This window comes from Canis lupus, chromosome 9 (assembly GCF_048164855.1).
Source record: "Canis lupus baileyi chromosome 9, mCanLup2.hap1, whole genome shotgun sequence".
In the NCBI taxonomy this organism is placed as follows: domain Eukaryota; kingdom Metazoa; phylum Chordata; class Mammalia; order Carnivora; family Canidae; genus Canis; species Canis lupus.
This window is the reverse complement of record NC_132846.1, coordinates 27,881,927-27,902,809: the sequence shown is the minus strand read 5'-3', so window position 1 is coordinate 27,902,809 and position 20,883 is coordinate 27,881,927. Positions and strand designations below refer to the sequence as shown.

The following is a 20,883-nucleotide window of genomic DNA, read 5'->3' as shown; positions in this document are numbered from 1 at the left end:
TTGAGCGTTGCTTCACCTTTATTGCTGAGGGTACTTGTAGGGCGAATGAAACAGTTCCGCTTCGTCACATTTCAAAATCTGCTCGTCCAAGTTAACCGAGTGGAGAGGGGTTCTTACTCTTGCAGACCGAGCCCTACCGCCCATGCAGGGGAAATCCTCCCAGTACGCGCCTCATAAATTTTTACCACCAGCAGGGGTCGCTAGGGAGTCGGTCTTGAATCCCGGAACGCAAGAGGGAAAGGGTAGCCTGTCAGCTTTTCAGGAAGAAATGCAGTTTCAAGAGAATAGTTTGGATCTATTGCGAATTGTTTTGGTATAACGAAAAGCCTGATGACGGCGACTTGATAGTTCAAAGCTTTGGAAAAGTGACGCAAACACGTTCGCCTCGAGGAATATTGGGTCTTCTGCGCGGCCGTAGATGTCGGCCAAGTGCGCCTGCGCGTTAGAGTAGCGGCGTTGAGTCAGGCAGTCCGTGGAGAAAACTGCGGTAGCGACCCTCAGACCTCGCCATGAAGACTCGTTTTAGCACCATTGACCTCCGCGCGATACTCGCGGAGCTGAATGCCAGGTACTGAGCGGTAGGGGACCAGGCTCGTGCGGGGGATGCAGAAGCCAGAGGCCGGTGCCCCAAGGTTGAAGAAAGACCAGCCTGATGTTTCCCCTTCATCCCCCCAGCGCTCTTCTGCGGACCTGGCCATAGGCCTGGGTGGGCGAGTGCGGGACATCCTTCCCGTGGCCCTCAGGACACCTGGGGGAGCCCAGCGGCCGCGTGCCTCACACCCTGCTCTCGCGGGCTGCTTGTCTCACCAGGTCTCGTGTCAGGCTTTGGCGGGGCCCTCACCGAGCGCTTGCCTTGTTGGCCCGAGTTGCCCGGGTCTGGCAGCAAACGTTGAGTAGAACACGAGACACCGGGTGGACGCCGGGATGCTCCAGTAGTCTTTTGCCTCGGGGGGTTTCCAGGCCGGAGGCCTGATTTCTTTGACACTCTTCCTTACTTCTGGGAGAGGGAATACCTGCATTTTAGCTGCAAGTAACAGATTCTAGTCTGGTTTCTATTAAGCAGTGTGAATTTTGCCATTTTTGCCATTTTGCCTTCTTTTTTTTTTTTTTTTCTTTTGTAATAAAGTGTATTGGACTTTTTCTATGTTTCCTTAAATATTGGGTCATTTCAAGGACGAAGGGCATTGCATGGTTTTCCTAGGGCTCGTATACAACGTTAGTTCTTAAAAAGTTAAAATTAAGTTTTGGGTGGAATGCCTGATGGCCTTCAGACTGATGATCCCAGGTTGACTCCATATCCTTAGAGTTGAAGATCCCCCCCCCCTTCGAAGGCTCTGCTTCCGCCTGCCGCTTTAAATTCTGTGAAGTTTTGTATTTCAAATGTTGTTACATGTTTCCTTTTTCTTCGCAGCTTAATAGGAATGAGAGTAAACAATGTTTATGATGTGGATAATAAGACCTATCTTATTCGTCTTCAAAAGTAAGAGCATTTTACAGGCTTGTTTTACCTTTGGTAATTAAATATGAGATTATTAATTTTTTTTTACTTGCACTTTTAGTCTGTTTTACTGAGCGTTGACAAATGCCCTAAAGAAAAATTTAACTTTTTTCTTCTACAGGCCAGACTTTAAAGCTACACTTTTACTTGAATCTGGCATACGAATTCACACAACAGAATTTGAGTGGCCTAAGAATATGATGCCCTCTAGTTTTGCCATGAAGGTAACTTTAAGTTATACTTGAAGCTAAATTTTAAGGCCCTGATATTGGTCACTAACGATTTAAGTTTTAAAATGTTTGGTTTTCCTTCACTGACTGTTATGAATAAAGTAGAGATAAAATAGAGTAGTTGATAGATAATGGGATGAATACAGTAGCTGTTTATTGACTTCTCCCTGTTACCCTTCACACCCCATTGTGCTCCAAATCTTTCTGTTCCCACAGTCACTACTCTAGTTTAAGCTTTTATAACATTCCCTTACAGTTCCTTAATTACAGTGTATTTCTTGTTATCAAAACAATTGTGTTAGGCCAAGGTGAATTTTTCTAAAGCCTTACTTTCATCATTTTCTCACCTTTTTATGATTCTCTAATTTCTGAATCCATATCCTATATCCTGTTATTCTTGGCTTTCCATGATATGCCCCACCCCCTCCTTCCTACTTTTCTGCAGCTCACCTTTGAGCTACTGATCTGTATTTTGTTGAAATACTCAGTGATGTTAGTTTGTTACCAGTCATATCTTTACTTTTCACTTCTCTCTTTGCTTTTGTTTTTTCTATTAAAACTGAGATTCTGCATTTGTGGACGTGTTACCTATCCATTTGTTGACATAACAGATACTCTAAAAGATTATGTGGTACAGAGGAAAGACATTAGAATCAAATATACCTAACTTTGAATTAATGATTTTGCCGCTAAATAATTTGATAACCCTGAAAAGTTACTTAACCTCTTGAAACTTAGTTTATTTAAATGTAAAATGTGGATAATACCTCCCTCATGGGGTTATTGGTGAGGATTAATTGAAGTAACATGTAAAGCACCTAACACAATGCCTGACACATATTAGGGCTCCATATGTATTAATTTCCTTCTTCCTCTCCTCCTCACTTTCCTTCAGAAATTTATTTGTTTTGGCATTGTGTTATTTCATTAGAGGCTTTACAGAGAAGAATCTTATCCCCAGCAACTTAGAATCTGTTTTGGATTACAAGTTAGGTAAGTGTTTCCCAAATCACAAGGCCTGTCACAAAATTATCAAACTCTTAAAAGTTTAATATACTTAATAATAACCCCAAATGGTTCTTTTGGGAATTATCCTTAATAATGGTGACACTTGGTGTTTGTATAGCACTTTTCAAAATAAGTGGATAATGTTTATTTTAAGTTGTTTAATATATCTGTGAATATGAAGAACAGTTATTTTAGTTTTACAGATCATGTAACAGATGATAAGTTTTATGATACTGGGATAAAAATCCCCAAATCAGGCTACACCAATAGGAAGCTAAACACTCTAAAAAGAGAATTTTATGAGTTAGGTGTATATATTAATCTGAATGTATAGAGAGATGCTCTCCAATGGAGCAAAAAATGTTAAACAGATTATAAATAATTTAAAATAAAGAACTGCTACTGTTATATGGCACAGTCATGCTCAGTTTGTGGTAAGTCACAGAGATTGTTCCTCATTCTCATATTTGGGGATGCCAGTTAATGCTTTATGGCACTGACAGTTTTCATCAAATTGGTAATAGGGAAATAAAATAAGCACAACATATGTGCTGTATGCCCATCTGTGCTCATGATAAATACTCTTCCCTTTTCTCCATTCCATGGTGTGAATTTCTAGTTCCTTTCAAGTATGCCTTTTATCTCCATTTTGAACTTTTTCTTGAATAAAAATACTACTAGGGAACTCTGGAAGGATTGCGATTTTCCCCTGGGGAGTTAAAAAAAATAGCCCTATAGGTAGGTCACTGTTTAAATCAAAATCATTATAGACCACTCCTAAGTCAGAACTATTGAATATAGGAAAGGGAGACTGTTAGTAGTTTGAAAATTGTTATTATATCTGCCTGAATATATAAGTACATAAAATGAGAATTTTAGTCAATTTAAACTATCAAATCTGGAGGAGTCTTGGTTGTGAAAGAGATGGCATTCTAAGAGTGATTGTGTATTTCTTTTTTTTTAAAGGTGACTTTATATTAACTTCTCTGTAAAATTTGTCTTGAATTTAAGTCTTGAAAGCATTCTGTCTTACTGGTTGTGACTAAGAGCTCTTTTAAACTCAAGAATTAGAAACAATTGGAAGATTTTTAGGCACTACAGAGTAGTCTTGTTTTTGACCCATGTTATACTTAAATATTTGTACTAAAGGGTGTACATAGACTGAAGTATCAAGTACCAAGTAATTTGTATTTGGATATAAAAATGTTAATTTTAGTTTGCTAATAAGAACATCATAACTAGGGATAAGAAGAATGAGATTTGATAAGGAATGAAAGTTAATACATTTGGATTTGAGCTAGGTTGATCAAAAGCTTTGGAGACAGTACCAGAAAAATTCTGTCTCGGTTGTATTACTAAATTTGTGGGAATAGAAGGTAATTGGGTGTTATAGGGAACTAACTTATAGAATACCAATAAGCTCATAGTTCAGAATTTGTATTTGAAATGGAAGATTAGTGGAAACCACCAATTAATTTTGAACACAAAGGAAATTGGAGATACTTAAAAGATGGGACTAGAAAGAGGCTTAAAAAAAAGGTTATAGTTTTGAGTGAGGTCATAGGGTAAGAAAAAGGGACTTACTGGTATAAATAACAAAGTAAATTTCTCTATAGGTATGTTATTGTCTTAAAAAAGTATAAAATACCATTTCAGAGTTAGCAGTCAGTCCTCTCAATAAAGTGTTTTTCCTTTGATTATCATCCACAAGCTTTTGTTTACTACTTTTTAAGTGTTATTCTTGATGGTAATAAAAAGAGGAAAATTATTTACAAACCACTATCAAATGATTAGGAATTCACTTTTACATAAATACCTTTTTCTTCTGTTTTTTACTAGTGCCGAAAACATTTGAAGAGTCGGCGATTGGTCAGTGCAAAACAGCTTGGTGTGGATAGAATTGTAGATTTTCAGTTTGGAAGTGATGAAGCTGCTTATCACTTAATCATTGAGCTCTATGATAGGGTAAGTAAATTTTGGAGATGAGATGACGGATAATTTATCTTTAAGTATTTGTGTAATAGTGTACTGTAAAACATGGACAGGGAACGTTCTATCCTTTCCCTGCAGGCAACAGCAGCTGCAGCCCATTTGAAATGGGTAGTCTCAGGTAGTGGTCAATTAAAATTTGTATGATAACCTCTTTTAAAAGTTTTTTTTAAAACTTTTTTGTTTTGAAATGATTATAGATTCATAGGAAGTTGCAAAGAGAGAGGTCAGTGTCCCTCAGTTGTTATATTTTACATAATTATAGTACAATATCAAAATCAGGAAATTGATTTTGGTACAATGTATGCATCTAGTTCTGTGCATTTTCCCACCTTTGTAGATTCATGTAACCACCACTGCAATTAAGTTATAGGATTTTCCATTACCACAGAGATCTTCTTGGTGATACACCTTTATGATATTACCTATCCACCCCTCTTCCTCCCACCATCCCTACCTCTTGACACTGCCAACCTGTTCTGTCTCTATAATTTTGTCATTGTATTGAGTCTTCAACAAAGAGTCAGTTACAGAACCTTGGTGGAAAGGACATATCAGATACTTTTAAATAGGAGTTGATCGTCCCCTGTGATGCAGCTTGTGGTCCGTTTTTATAAAGCCTGTGAGCTTAAGAATGGTTTTTCTGTTTTAAAAGGGCTCTTTAAAAAAAATGCAGCTGAGACCATATGTGGCCACAAATGCTAAAATATTTATTGTCTTACCTTTTACAGAGTTAGCTTTGTAGAAAAGTTTGCTGACCCTGCTCTAATATAATAGACTCATATTATTTGAGCTAATACTGCTTAGGTAAATGCCAAAATGTATCAGGGGACTAATTTAGCATTTATAAGACTTACTTTAATCTAGGAGCAGATGCTTTCATGAAAATCAAGTGCCAACCTGTGATCTAGGATGATCAGAATTAATCACAAGGGATTTAATAAACTGGAGAGAATCTAAGTGTGGTTAATTTTTTTTTTCAGAATATTGTTGGTGTTTTTTTATGATGAATGTTTTATGGTAGTGTATGATAAAGCCATTTACCTTTCTCTTGATCTTTAGTAGTCTATACTACTGCAAATGGAAGTGATATATTCTTTAAATGGTAACTTGCTATCATTGATCCCTTAGAATTTAGGAACAAATATCTTTTACTGAGTTTTTTTTTGTTTGTTTGATTTTTTTACTATTAATGGCAATGTGTATATTTACATAGGTTTGATAAGAATTTGTCCTTTCTTTTACCAAGATAAAATTAGACAAATTGATTGTGCAACTAAAGTCAAACTTTGGTTATCATATTTGAGAATAAGTCTCATTTAAGTAGGATGACAAGCTCATCATTAAGGAACAAAGGTTATGTTTTGTATGCAGAAGCAATGTCCACAAATTCCCCTTGAGAAACTGGTTTTCTACCTATTTTGTGGATCCTAGCCTGTTGGTAGTAAGGAAGGTTACATCTGTAGGTTTTAATAACTTTAAAGAGGAATTTAGGGATCCCTGGGTGGCGCAGCAGTTTAGCGCCTGCCTTTGGCCCAGGGCGCGATCCTGGAGACCCGGGATCGAATCCCGCGTCAGGCTCCCGGTGCATGGAGCCTGCTTCTCCCTCTGCCTATGTCTCTGCCTCCCTCTCTCTCTGTGTGACTATCATAAATAAATAAAAATTAAAAAAAAATAAAAAATAAAGAGGAATTTACCTGTTTTATAGGTATGCTACAGACACAATGAATAGTGATTTTTTTGTTTGTTTGTTTGTTTCATTTGGTTTCATAGCTTTGAATTAGAAGCAAAGACTAATTTTCTTTTGGGAAAACAGAAACTTTCAAAAATAAAATCCCAGATTTCTTGTGAATTCTCCAGGTAGCAGTACTTATGGCTTTAGTAATTGCTTCATACCTTGTGGCTCTAGATTTGCTGACTATAGTACAAGGAGATTTGTTTATGTTAATTAACATTTCTTGCTGTACCTATGTAAATAAATCAGGCCAAGATGCAGTAGCTTATGTGTGTATACATTTGTCATCAGTAATTTTAGATGTTACACTCATGAAAGGGAACTGTAAAAATATATATATATATATATCAAAATTTGGAAAGAGGCAAAAGGGACAAAATGTCATTTTAGTATCCTGCCAACTGCTATCTAACAGGTACTCCAGGGGATTATTTTTTATTTTAAGGATGTATATCTCTTTGATTTGCTATTTACTATTGATTAGGTTTTTTAACTCTAGAAAGGTAGATTTTTAACTTGTAGAAAACTGAGAGCAATACAAATAATTCTTGCCTCGTACAATGAAAATAGTTGCATTCAGTAGAGATTAAAATTGTATCTGTCCAGAGAAAAGATATCTCCAAAGGTTAGTCTTATCTTACTGCCCTGAATTGGCAATCTTATACAATCATTCTCTCAGTCACTCTAAATATTTCACTTATTTCATTTCTCTTACAACCAATTTTACCATCTAGTTGGTTTTCTTATGAAATTTTTTACAGTTACAAAAATAGTATATTGTCTTGTGTCAACCATTGTTTCTATTGAAATCAATGTCAGCTCTTTTGAAGGTAATCTGGCCTTTTTATCTAGATGCTTTAAATTTTTTTCTCTTCCTGTTTGGTTTTCAGTTTTGCTGTGGTGTGCCCAGTTGAGTTTTTATTTGTAATTATCTTTTGGGAGTTAATAGTGCTTCTAGAACTGAGTTGATGTTTTTCATCAGTTTTGGGAAATTCAGCCATATTTTCTTTGACCTATCTTCCTATTCACTAATTTTATTGCTATCAGACAAGAATCATTTGGAATTGCTTTCAGTGTCTGTTTTTATAGTCTATTGTTTCTTTTGATTTTAATTATATTGTCTCCTCACATGCCTAATTATTGTATTGTGTGCCAAGCATTGAGTAGGAAAAACAATAATTATATTGTGAGATCTGGAATGATGTTGTCTTCCTTTAAAGAAAATTGCTTTTGACAAGTGGTTAAGGGTACAAATAACCCCAGATCACTTCACTCTAATCAAGCATTGAATTGGTTAGAAGCTGGGCCTCGAAAAACTGGTATATTTCTGGTTTGCCTCATCCCCTGTGATGTAGCCTTTATTACTCACTATTCAGAGCTAGACTTCCCTCCCTTCCCAACTCACCTTTCACTTGGACTCTGAACTCTAGTTTTTATTCCCCTTAGTTGTCCTGTAAGTCTATCAAAATTTATGCTCAGCTTCTCAGCCCATCAGCTGCTTCTTAACTCTTAGACAAATGATCCTAGGGGAAAATTAGCCCCAAGTGTGGGACTCATCTTTCTGAGTTTTCTTCTCCTAGGTTTTGGTTCTGTTTACTGTTTTGCTTGCATTTTTTTTTCTTAAAAGATGAGTTTTGTATATTTTGTCCAGTTTTTCTATTTCTCAGTAGGACAGTGGTTGGAATTACCTAGACTACCATTTAAATTAAACATGTTTATATAAGTAGTACATTAATACATTTTCAGTATACACAGAAGTACATAGAATTAAAATGGAGGGTCTTACCACTCCTAGCCTAAATCATTTCCTCATCTCAAGGTAACCACTGTTATGATTGTTGTTCTCTTTATGATCTCTTTCCCTCTCCTCACCATCATCCAAAAAAACCCTTTTCTTTTCATTTGGAGGGGAAAATCTCTAGAATGTAACTAATTGCAGGCATGCTTAGGTTTTCTTCAGTACGCATGCATTCTAAGTTTAATCTTATACCAGATATGGGCCTTTGCGTTTTTGGTTTTTTTTAAGATTTATTTATTTGAGAGAGAAAATGCATGCGGGTGGAAGTTGGGTGGATGGGAGAGGGGCAGAGGGAGAGAGAGAATCCCAAGCAGACTCTACTACCTGAGCCAGAGCCAGATGCAGGAATGACCTGAGATCAAGACCTGAGCTGAAATGAAAAGTCACGCACTTAACCAACTAAGCCACCCAGGCACCCCTTTTCTTTTTCAATTTAATTTAGACCTAGATGATACTTAAAATTTTTTTCCATATGATGACTTTGTGTATCTTTAGTATGATTTTTTAAAAATCTAAACAGCCTTTTTATTTTGTAATAATTTTAGATTTATAATAGATTTAGATTTTGTGATTTTAGGTTTATAGAAAAGTTGCAAAGATAATACAGAAAGTTCTTGTATATCATTCATTTAGTTTATAGGAACATTAACATCTCACATCTTATATAATCACAGTCCATGTGTCAAAACCAAGAAATTAACATTGACACATTACTATTAAACTGTAGACTCTTCAGATTTCACCAGTTTTTCTAGTACTAATCCCTTTTCTGTTCTGGGATTCAATCCAGGATACCCCATTGCATTTAGGGCCTTTCTATTTTGAAGGGTTTGAGCAATTGGCATGCATACTGTGAGATTTCAGACATCCAGTTATTGATGAGTTGGAAATAGATATTAAGGATTTTGTACATGGGAATATGTGCTTGGGAATTTTCAGTAGTCACTGTGGCATCTAAGAGAGGTAGGCTTACAGTGGATCTTGAAGATTGCTCTCTTCTCTCTTTATACCAGGGTTTGATTTCCCAGCCTTCAGGTCTGGAATTTTGATGTATTGGTGTATCTAGAGCAGATCAGACCTTAGGTAAAGGGGTGATTGCTGCTCAAATTCATTTAAGAAAGTCAGTTTATTGAGATGCCCAGGTGGCTCAGTGGTTGAGCGTCTGTCTTTGGCTCAGGGCACGATCCCAGGGTCCTGGGATCAAGTCCCACATTGGGTTCCCCACAGGGAAACTGCTTCTCCCTCTGCCTGTGTCTTTGCCTATCTCTCTCTCTGTATCTCTAATGAATAAATAAATAAAATCTTGAAAGTTTATTAATTTGTAATAAAGTTCCAGTAAAGAGACTCTGGAGAAAGTAAGTTAAGATCAGAAAATAGTTTGTTAAGTATATCAGAGTTAAACACAGTATTTCCCAAAGTATGTTTCTTAGATACCACCTGCCATAGCTAATAGGTGTACCTAGAAATATGGGTCCCATAACCATTAAAGTTTGAGGACCTTTGAGAATAAAGTAAGATTTTTAAAAAATTCTTTAACTCTAGGACTTATCAGTACCTTTATTTATTTATATTTTAAGATTTTTAAACATCTCCTAGAGATGGAGATTTGTGATTTAAAATTTACAACTTACTTGATCACAGAATTCTTTTTTTATGGGGTTAGGGGAAACCATTTTACAGAATAGTTTTGGGAAACTTGATCTAAGGAAAAAAACACTTCAGGGAAGTAACTGCTTTACTGGAATTTTCCAGATGTTCTTGATATCTGCACATTTTAATTTAACAAACATTTACTGAGCACCTTCTTTGTGTCAGGCTCTGTGGCCAGGTCTGTTTTCCAAATCACATATTCCTGAACTAGATGCTATATGGACAGTTTTCCAAAGCTCCCGGCTTTCTTTCTCCAGTTAACTTTTGTGTTAAGTTAAATGCATGAATACTTTGAAGTCAGAACTTTTAGCAGTAGGTATTACTCTTTCAACACCTGATAACTTCTGGTTATCTGTATCTCTAATCAAGGTGAATGGTGACCCCATCTACTGAAGCCACTTATCTTGCAACTTATCATCCCCAACCTGAGTTTGGGGCTACTTTCACTGTCTTTTTTTTTTTTTTTTTTTTTTTCATAAAAATGAAAATCCATTTCAAATTTCTTTCGGTTAGTGAAAACAGGTACTAGTGTAGGTCTTTTATGAAAAAGAAGATTTGAAAACTGGGGGATAATTGTATTGTGCTTCTATGAGTGACTTTTATAGAACCATTAGACAATGAGTTTAAAGTTGGTTTATATTCCTTCATTATGTTTCAAATCTGGGGTCCTTTATTTGCTCATCTTATTTCAGAGTCTGTACTGGGCAAATGCGAAGAGCAGTGTTTAGATGTGACTCAAATGGGTTTTGTTCATAACTTCATTTTTGTAGCCTTAAGTTTTTAAGAGACTACATTTTCTCACTTTTTAAGAAGTTTCAAGAATGATTTGGGAAAAGCAATAAGTCATATTTTATTCTATTACAGGGAAACATTGTTCTTACAGATTATGAGTACCTAATTTTGAATATCCTAAGATTTCGAACTGATGAGTCAGATGATGTTAAATTTGCTGTTCGTGAACGCTATCCAGTTGATCATGCTAGAGCTGCTGAGCCTTTGCTTACCTTGGAAAGGTAACATATTTGTTTATAAGTTCACTTCATATTGTATTAGAAGATAAAATAGGTCATATGTCGATATGAAAGAACTGTAACAGAATATTTTATTTACTGGCATACAGTAACTAAATTTGGACTGCTTGAACTACATAAATGTGCATGTAATCAGTTAAGCTTCATTTGCAAGTAGCAAAAGTATATCTTTTTAATCTAAGTCTGGTGTTAATTCAGATGTTTATGATTTCTTGGTAAAGTGAGGGGACTTACTAGCTCTTCTGTGAGAAGACAGCTATCTTGGGCAGAGTGCAAATGGAAATGGTTTAGCTAGGAAAAGGGAATACTGTGGGATAAGGTGCTAATTGTAGTTGTACTCTTTTAGCTGGAAGGTTTTGCTGGCTAATAGCTATAGCAGAGGTTCTGAAAATGTAGCATGCATCACGTTCACCTGGAAGGCTTGATAAAACATAGATTGCTGCTCCTGGTTCCAGAATCTGATTCAGCAGATATGGTATAGGCCCAGGAATTTACATTTCTACCAAGTTCTCAGGTTATGTTGATGCTGCTGATCTGGGGACCAGAGTGGCCCACAGCATTGTTAAGAATTCTTATTAGATGCATAGTTAAGTAAAACCGTTCCAAGTATTAAGATATATCACCAGGCCCTATAGACGTTTACCTGTTACATAAAGACATCACTTTCCTGTCATAGATGAGCATGATGACAAGCAATATGACTTAGTTGAGAAAGTATTGATTTTTCTTAGAATACTTGGTTTTGGGTGCCACTCTGCTGCTAGGAACCTATTACCCTTGGATAAATTACTTTTACAACCCATTTTCTTACATACAAAGTGAAGTTATCCCTCTTGTATTTTAGAGTATAGTGATGATCAGGCAATTTGATGCATATGAAAGTATTGTGAATATGAATTTTGCTGTAAGATTTGTTAAATATAAGTTAGTAAGAGGTGTGTCAATTTTGTTTTCACAGATTGACTGAAATAATAGCCAGTGCACCTAAGGGCGAACTACTGAAGAGAGTTCTTAACCCATTACTTCGTGAGTAATCCTAAATAGAGCAGTGAAGTGTTTGCAAGAAAATGTAGTTTTCAGGAATATATTTAAATCTTTTATAACTCAGGAGAATATTAGAACAACTTGATAATATAGAAAAGAGTTGAAGATTATCTTTTGAGTAAGTAAGAGTTTATTTTTAAGGAAAGAGAAAGTTGTTATACCACATAAAGTTTGACCTTTATCCAATAACTTTTATTTAAGAGCAATACAGTTATGTAAACAAATAGTATGTTATCTATCACTTTAGTGCCACTGTAGTATTCTGAGAATTTTTTTTTTCACTTGAATCTTTGGTTTAATAACCATTTAGAATTTGTTTGTTTGTTTGTTTTTTAACTGGTGGGTTTTGGGGCATCCCAGAATCTGCCAGGTACTTTTGATCAGGATAAAGATAATCCAATAAACTTGAGAAATCATCATTCATCCCTGTAAAGAATCTTGAGAGGACATACGAGCAGGGAGATATCCTCAATTACTGAGCATTAGGGAGTTACTTATCCTCTCCTGAAATTCGAAGGCATTAAAAAATTATCTTTACAACTTTCCAACTATTAGTATAGCACAGATAAATTTGTAAGTTTGGACTTTTTTTTTTTTTTTTTTTAATTTTTTTATTTATTTATGATAGTCACAGAGAGAGAGAGAGAGAGGCAGAGACACAGGCAGAGGGAGAAGCAGGCTCCATGCACCGGGAGCCTGATGTGGGATTCGATCCCGGGTCTCCAGGATCGCGCCCTGGGCCAAAGGCAGGCGCCAAACCGCTACGCCACCCAGGGATCCCAAGTTTGGACTTTTTAATAATATACTCTATTAACATGGTGTGTTGCATTAACCAGTTTTTGAAGGTTAAAACAATCCTTCATTTCTGATTTATAGTCCATTATATGTGGCTCAATTCCATTAAATTTCTATAACTTATACACGGACTTCTACAATTGTATTGTAGCCTTTAAAAAACCTTAAATTTTTATAAGTACTTGAATTGTTATTTCTAATATCATTTCAAAATAAGTAAACTAAAAAAAAATAAAATCTTAAAAAGCAAAATAAGTAAATTGTTTTCACTGTCTTCTGTTAGTAGATATTCATACTGGGATATATATTTTGGATGTATTTTGAATGTTAAATTTTATAGTAAATACTAAAAAATGAAACCTTCTGCTTTTATAGCCTATGGACCAGCTCTCATTGAACACTGTCTTATAGAAAATGGATTCTCTGGCAATGTCAAAGTGGATGAAAAATTTGAAAGCAAAGGTATGCCTGCACGCTACAAGATTTGTCCACTTTCATTTATTTCCTTTATTAAAGACTATGAAAATTAATTCTGGGAAAATAATAAAAGTGAGCAGGTAGTTGTAAACTTAAAAACATTGACCTATGAATGTTCTATCCATATGGTATTCTTGGCTTCCTGCTCTAATGTGGCACTTTTTTCTTTTTTTTAATTTTTAAAAGATTTTATTTATTCAAGAGAGTGGACATGAGCTAGGGGTAGGGCAGAGGCAGAGGGAGAAGCAGACTCCCCGCTGAGCAGGGAGCCCATGTGAGACTTGACCCCAGGGTCTTGATCCCAGGGTTCTGGGATCATTACCTGTGCTAAAGGCAGATGCTTAACCAACTGAACCACCCAGGCACCCCTCCAATGTGGCATATGATCCCTAGTAATTCACAGTTCAGTCTCTACCTTATTACCTATCAATCTTAGAATATTCTCTCTTCCTCTCTCTAAATATTTGAGGTGGTTACCAAACTTGATAGTCTCTGGTATAGGCTTGAAGGAGTTGAATTATTCACCTTCTGACTAGGAAGTTGGAGTGCTTTTAGAAATAGCGATATTCATGCATTTTAATTCTGTAAGAACTGTAGGGTAGATTTATGATGCTTTTGTAATTACTTAAGAGAACCTAACTAAATTGCCAGATTAAGATAATAAAAAATTAGAGGAAATATAAGGGAAATGGAAGACTTAGTCTTTGACAAATTTATCTGCAGATTCTCATGTAAAATTCTAAAGAAATCATTCTTCATGTTTATATTTTAGGATTATATATAATTTACGGTTTAGGGAGAGTAATTTTTATGCTATAAATGTTTTTACGTTTAAAAATACAACTTAAAAAATAAAAATAAAAATGTAACTTAAATGTTGTAGTGAGTGATTTAGTATTTGAAATACTAATTTAGTGCAGTCCTGATCAAATGCCAACAGGTGGTATTGTCTTTGCGATTGTAGTGTTTTGTTTCAAATCTGATATTCTTATGGAATAAAAGCAAGTGAAAATATTCAGAAAAGTCTGGAAAAGAATGGTAATGATGGAGAATATAACCCTTTAATAGTTAAAATATATTAAGGGAATATAGTGTATGAACAAAGTACCTTTAAGATCATGAGAAGAAAAATAACATGAGAGTAAAATGTTACTGAGATCACAAGCTGGCCAAAAAAGATTCTTTTTTTTTTTTTTTTTTTTTTATTCATGAGAGACACAGAGAGAAAGGCAGAGACATAGGCAGAGGGAGAATCAGGCTCCCCGTGGGGAACCTGATGTGGGACTCGATCCCAGGACCCTGGGATCAGGACCTGAGCCAAAGGCAGATGCTCAACCACCAAGCCCCCCAGGCGCCCCCCAAAAATATTCTTACTTACGTGTACTGATTATAAACTTGATATAACTATATCTAATTTTCTTGAACATTTTTTACCGTTTCATCAGCACTTTTCTGTTTTCTACATGGTTGTTTAATAGTAGTTGACACTTGATTGACACTCCTTTTTCCCATTTTTATTCTATTAGATATTGAAAAAGTGCTTGTCTGTCTGCAGAAAGCAGAAGACTATATGAAAACAACATCCAACTTCAGTGGAAAGGTAGCACCACATTTACTTATTGTATATTGCTATGGTTTTATTTATTTAAATTTTCAGAATTTGAAGTTCATTTAAGGATTACTACATGTAAGTTTTTTGTTGTAATTTGGAAATTCAACATCGGTGATATTGTAGGTAATTTAATTTTTTTAATTGGTGTGGGGTTTATAATTTTTCCTCTGTTTCTTTTTTTGAAAGTACCAGTCATATCATTATTGGTACACCAGGAGAGTTGAGGGATTTGAAAATCTATCCTCTTAGGGTGATTTTTAGATGGAGAAGCACATTTTAATTTACTAGCACTTTTTTAAAGGGTGATTTTCAGATAGAGAAGCGCGTTTTAATTTACTAGCACTTTTTTAAAAGTTGGTGATTTACATCACTCTATTTTTAAATTTTTTTTCAGTTTTTAAAAAAATTTAAATTAGCCAACATAGAACATCATTAGTTTCAGAGGTAGTTTAGTGATTCATCAGTTGCATATAACACCCAGTGCTCATTACATCACATGCCCTCCTTAAAGCCTGTCACCTAGGTACCCCATCCCCACACACACCTCCCCTCCAGCAACCTTCAGTTTCTTTCCCATAGTTAAGTTTAAGTCTCTCATGGTTTGCTCTCTCTCATTTCTTCCCATTCTTTTATATCACTCTAATAGGTAAACATCCTCTGTATCTCATACTTTCTTTTTCTTCCCTGTTTGAAGTATAACTTTATTTATAACAGAAGTTCAGAAAAAGTTATGATTACTTAAATTCAGTGCAAATATACCTGCCCCATTTGTTAAATGAGTGAAAATTTCCTACTTTCTCATACTTTCTTTTTCTTCCCTGTTCGAAGTATAACTTTATTTATAACAGAAGTTCAGAAAAAGTTATGATTACTTAAATTCAGTGCAAATATACCTGCCCCATTTTTTAAATGAGTGAAAGTTTCCTACCAAGTGAATCTAAGACTTTTTCTGCTGGAAGTAAAGTGCTTTTGTTTTTTTTAAGTTGAAGAACATCTAAAAATGGAAAGAAAAAAGCATAGTGCACCTGTATAGTCTCACCACTTTATTAAATCACTAGTTTTCATTTTCTTTATTCCTTATTTTTTCTTGTCCATATGAAAAAAACAGTATTCTTTAATAATACTTAGCCTAGAAGTGTCATTTGAGAATTGATACAATCAATAAACAAATGCAGTAGATTATTTAAACCTGGAATACTTTTATAAGTTAAATTAATAAGATTTGTATCGGTCATGGAGAGTAAATCTGTTAACTATGAAGCGAAAGAGTTTTATTTTATTGATTGATTGATTTAAGAAAGAGTTTTAATATTGGATTTTTGTAGGGATACATCATTCAGAAAAGAGAAGTAAAACCAAGCTTGGAAGTAGATAAACCAACTGAAGACATACTCACGTAAGCATGTAGGCATGAGTCAATTTGCTTTGGATGTTTTTTATTGTTCTTGAATGATATAATAAATATGTTTTGCAGGTATGAGGAATTTCATCCTTTCTTGTTTTCTCAACATTCACAATGTCCATATATAGAATTTGAATCATTTGACAAGGTGGGTTTTCCAGTTCTGCATTTTGACCAGTTAGCATGTATGAGGTATTAAATTAATACTAACTTGCTTTGATTGATAATTTGAAAATATTTTTGTTTTACAATCAGTGAATCTGAGCATTAAAGATTAATGCATTTTATTTTAAGATGAAGAGTCAAAGATTTGAACTTAATTTGATTCTGGCTGTTTAGCTATATAATACATTTACTAAGAATCTGTTCAAGTTCTTTGAGTAGTATTATAAAACAAAATGGACTCTAAAATTCTGTGTGTGTAAGTTGAAGTAAAGACCACATTTTTGTTGTTGTTTTTTTAAACTAGTTACTATCTTTTTCTTTTTTTTCTTTTTTTAAAATAAGGCTGTGGATGAATTTTATTCCAAGATAGAAGGTCAGAAAATAGATTTAAAAGCTTTACAACAGGTATGGTATTGCTAAAAGCATTTATATTAAAACAACTAGCCTTAGTGTGGTTTGCTGTGTAGATGATGCTTTCATTATAGGGATGGGCAGCCTTTCAGAATTAGTATGGGAATGCCATTATCCCTTGGTTTATTGATAAAGGTCCAGGAGAGGTCTCATTGTTCAAAAGGATTCCCTCATTTGTTCCATCAGTATGTTAGATACTCTCTAAAATGGAAAATACAGTGGGAAGATAAGGCCTGGTACTTTTCCCTAGTGTTTGTGCTATTACAGGAACCCAAAGTTTCTGAGACTTTGCTGTTAAGGGAATATTGTTCCAAGGAGATTTTTAAATAGGCCAACAGAGAGGGAAATGTTCTCTCTGTACAAATAATCATATTTGTTTATAATTAAACTGCTTCTTCTTTTCAAGTGGGCTTTCCACCTCCACAGGAGAGTTGAGTATGCACTGTTTCCCCAGCACATATGACCATGCTTTTGGAGCACTGCTGTAGAACACTTTCAGAAATTAGCCACAGTCACTATTAATTTGAAGGGGATTTGATTTTTCAAAAAATATTAATTAAGTTTTAAAATATGTGTGAAAGAATTTGAAATTATGTGAATCCCTGCCCCGTGTTGTAAAAAATTAACAGCACAATTTCAAAGCAGATGGGTTGGATGAATTAAATAGTGTGACTGCCACATGGTGGCAGCACATGAACTAGTAAACAGATATTTAGTGGGAACATTGAATTGCATGTTTTTATGTGCATCAGAATATCTATGAATTATTTTAGTGATCACTGTGCGTTCTTTTAATAGTCATCATTCTTATAATTCAGATCTTTTAAATATTACATCTAGCATTTAGTCATTAATTGATGATGCTATTACTAATGTTAGAAAATTTGCTCCAAATCAATAACCTTGAAGGTATAAATGATATATGATAAAATGCTATATAGAAGGTAAATTACCATGAGCCTTTGTGGGTTTAATTTAGAAAAAAGAGTATTCTGTAGAAATGATGCTGAGAAAATTAAAAGCAGCAATAAAATAAAAAGCTATTTTGGTAATTTATGTTAAGAATGCATTTCCCCAAAAGCACTTTTATGTGATAGGAAGACAAGGTCTTGAATTCTGCCTGCTTGAATAATGCAAGGACATTAGGGGCATATATTGCATAGGATGTAACCTGTAATCAAAATACCTTCCTGTATAGGGAATGAGAGGTAGGTAGTCGGGAGAGGTAATTTGAGAGCATGAAACACTTTGGGGTAGGACAGACCTGGGAGGCTGACTATGGGAACCTTAGCTAGTGAGGTGATAACATTGAGAGGGTTGAAGTGGAAGTGGGGTAGTGACATAAGAGAGAAAAGTTCCAAGAGGCAGGAGAAATCTAATTTTCAAAAAATCTGTTTTGCCTACAAAAGGAAAAACAAGCATTGAAGAAATTAGATAATGTCCGGAAGGATCATGAAAACCGATTAGAAGCTCTTCAACAGGCTCAGGTATTATGTTTAGCATTTTCAAATTTCAGAAATGGTAACTTTAAATATAACACTACGTGTTAACTAAGTGGAATTAAAATAAAGACTAAAAAAATGGTAACTTTAACTGGCATTATAGTAAACATTTTTGTTTATTTCTTAAGGAAATAGACAAACTTAAAGGAGAGCTCATAGAAATGAACCTACAGATAGTTGACAGAGCCATTCAGGTTGTTCGAAGTGCTTTAGCCAACCAGATAGATTGGACAGAAATCGGATTAATTGTGAAAGAAGCCCAGGCTCAAGGAGACCCTGTTGCAAATGCAATTAAAGAATTAAAACTGCAAACAAATCATGTTACAATGCTACTAAGGTAAGTTTGATTCTTAGTTAAGCAATTTATGTTTGTTTTTATTTTGTTATTTAATTGTCAACTGTATTCATTTAAAACTTTTTCTTTTTTATTTGGAAATTTATCCTCAAGATACAGGAAAAAATAATTTACATTAAATAATGCAACTGTTGATTTAATTTCTTTAAGATTTTATTTATTTAGAGAGAGAGTGCAAGCACTGGCATGAGTGCACATGGGGCAGGTGGGGGCAGAGTGGGAGAAAGAGAGAAGATCCCAAGCAGGCTCCATGCTGAGTGTGGACCCCAACATGGGCCTCGATCTCATGACCCTAAGATCATGACCTGAACCAGAAACAAGAGTTGGACACTTAACTGTGCCACCCAGGTGCCCCATAATAATGCACCTATTTAAATACAGTAAACAATCTATGATGTCACTGAGGAAAAAATTGAAAAAATGTGATGTCATTGACATTAGTGAAATACTATTGAATATTTTTAATAGAAATCCATACTTGTTATCAGAGGAGGAAGATGACGATGTTGATGGTGACATCAGTGTTGAGAAAAATGAAACCGAACTACCAAAAGGAAAAAAGAAAAAGCAAAAGAATAAACAGCTGCAGAAGCCTCAGAAAAATAGGCCATTACTTGTTGATGTTGATCTCAGCTTGTCAGCATATGCCAATGCCAAAAAGTAAGTGTTAAATTTAAGTATGAATTGTAGGTAAAATATTACCTGCAATAAACCAATTAAAATATTAAAGATAATATTTGTGTGTTTGGGTGTAATATATACATATTACATATATATGTGCTTTTGGGTGAAAACACCTTTTAAATCTTTTTGTAGTACATTATACAACTTTGTTTTCATAGAGAACATAAAATTGCATCATGCACAAAATTTGTTCCATATGATTTGAGAATCTAAAATTAGAAATAACATAAGAAAGCTAAAGAATAAAGATTTTACTTAAAATTAAGAGAAACATATTTTTTTAGATACTATGATCACAAGAGGTATGCTGCTAAGAAAACACAAAAGACTGTTGAAGCTGCTGAAAAGGTACTTAATATTTCTTAGAGTGAATGTGAATTGTTTTTCTTTGCTTTCACTTAATGGCCTTAATTATTTCTTCTGTTTAAGTGAGGTTTTCTAATTCAGATATATCTTTCAAATTTAATTTTGCTTTAAATATATGTGTGCCAGTATTTATTTTCTTCCCCAAACCTCCTTCCCAATCTTGCCTGTCTCAGTAAATAGCACCTTCCTTTTTCCCTTTGCTTGGGTTAAAAATGTTGGGCTCATCCTAGACTCTACCCTCTTAAACCATTTCCAGTCCATCATCAGCATATCATAGCTTTCCTATAGAGTATAACCAGAATCTGGCCACTACTCATTAGTTGAGGCCCCCATCATCTCTGTTTACATGGATTGTAACAGTGGCTTCTTCCTGGGTCTCTCTCCTTCTACCCTTTTCCCCCTGCAGTCTGTTCTTCATGCAGCAGCCTTAATGATCCTTTTAAATAAAAAATGAGGTTATTTCTTTCTGTTCAAAATCCAGTTGCTTCCCATCTTACTCAAGCATCTGACTCTTGGTTTTGGCTCAGGTCATGATCTCAGGGTCATGAGATCGAGCCCTGTGTTGAGAGCTCCACGCTCAGCACAGAGTCTGCTTGGGTTTCTCTCCCTCTCCTTCTGCTCCCCACCCCCACCTGCCATCTCTCACAAATAAATCTTAAAAAAAGAGAGAGTGAGTTCAAAGCCCTTCTCTTGCCCTATAAGGTCCTACATGATCCACTCCCCTCCCATCTAATCACCTGCATTCCTCTTGCTATACTCTTTCCAGCTACACTGCGATCTTAGCTGTTCCAGCAACAGGGACCTGTGGTGCCTCCTCAGGGCATTTGTGCTTATGCTGCTCTTTCTACTGAGATTGTTCTTCCCTCAAAATTTCCATGGTTTGATCCCTCCATTCATTGGCCTATCTACTAAAATAAGACTTTACAAGAGAAGCCTTTCTTGACCACTCTTACCGAAAATAGTACTACCCTCAGGCACTCTCTTTGCTTTATTTTTCTTCTTAAAAAATACCCTTTCCAACATGTTTTTCTGTCTTCTCTCTAGAATGTAGATTGTATGAAAGTAGGATCTTTGTTTTGTTTATTGCTTTGTCCCAGCCCCTAGAATTATTTCCTGGGACATAGTAACATA

The 20,883-nt window shown here is 35.1% G+C and overlaps 1 protein-coding gene across 2 annotated transcripts in view; it reads left to right on the top strand.

The window, feature by feature from the left end:
- The first annotated feature begins 410 nt into the window (after positions 1–410).
- NEMF (nuclear export mediator factor) overlaps positions 411–20,883 on the top strand; it is a 46,200-nt gene continuing 25,727 nt past the window's right edge. For both annotated transcript variants that reach the window (XM_072838489.1, XM_072838488.1), the window contains exons 1-15: positions 411–568; positions 1,412–1,480; positions 1,620–1,722; positions 4,576–4,701; positions 10,773–10,921; positions 11,898–11,965; positions 13,154–13,240; positions 14,782–14,855; positions 16,193–16,263; positions 16,342–16,417; positions 16,777–16,839; positions 18,255–18,332; positions 18,476–18,684; positions 19,171–19,362; positions 19,671–19,734. In XM_072838489.1, the coding sequence (XP_072694590.1) occupies positions 510–568; positions 1,412–1,480; positions 1,620–1,722; positions 4,576–4,701; positions 10,773–10,921; positions 11,898–11,965; positions 13,154–13,240; positions 14,782–14,855; positions 16,193–16,263; positions 16,342–16,417; positions 16,777–16,839; positions 18,255–18,332; positions 18,476–18,684; positions 19,171–19,362; positions 19,671–19,734 (1,488 nt within the window). In that variant the 5' untranslated portion in view covers positions 411–509. The remainder of the gene's footprint in view (positions 569–1,411; positions 1,481–1,619; positions 1,723–4,575; positions 4,702–10,772; positions 10,922–11,897; positions 11,966–13,153; positions 13,241–14,781; positions 14,856–16,192; positions 16,264–16,341; positions 16,418–16,776; positions 16,840–18,254; positions 18,333–18,475; positions 18,685–19,170; positions 19,363–19,670; positions 19,735–20,883) is intronic.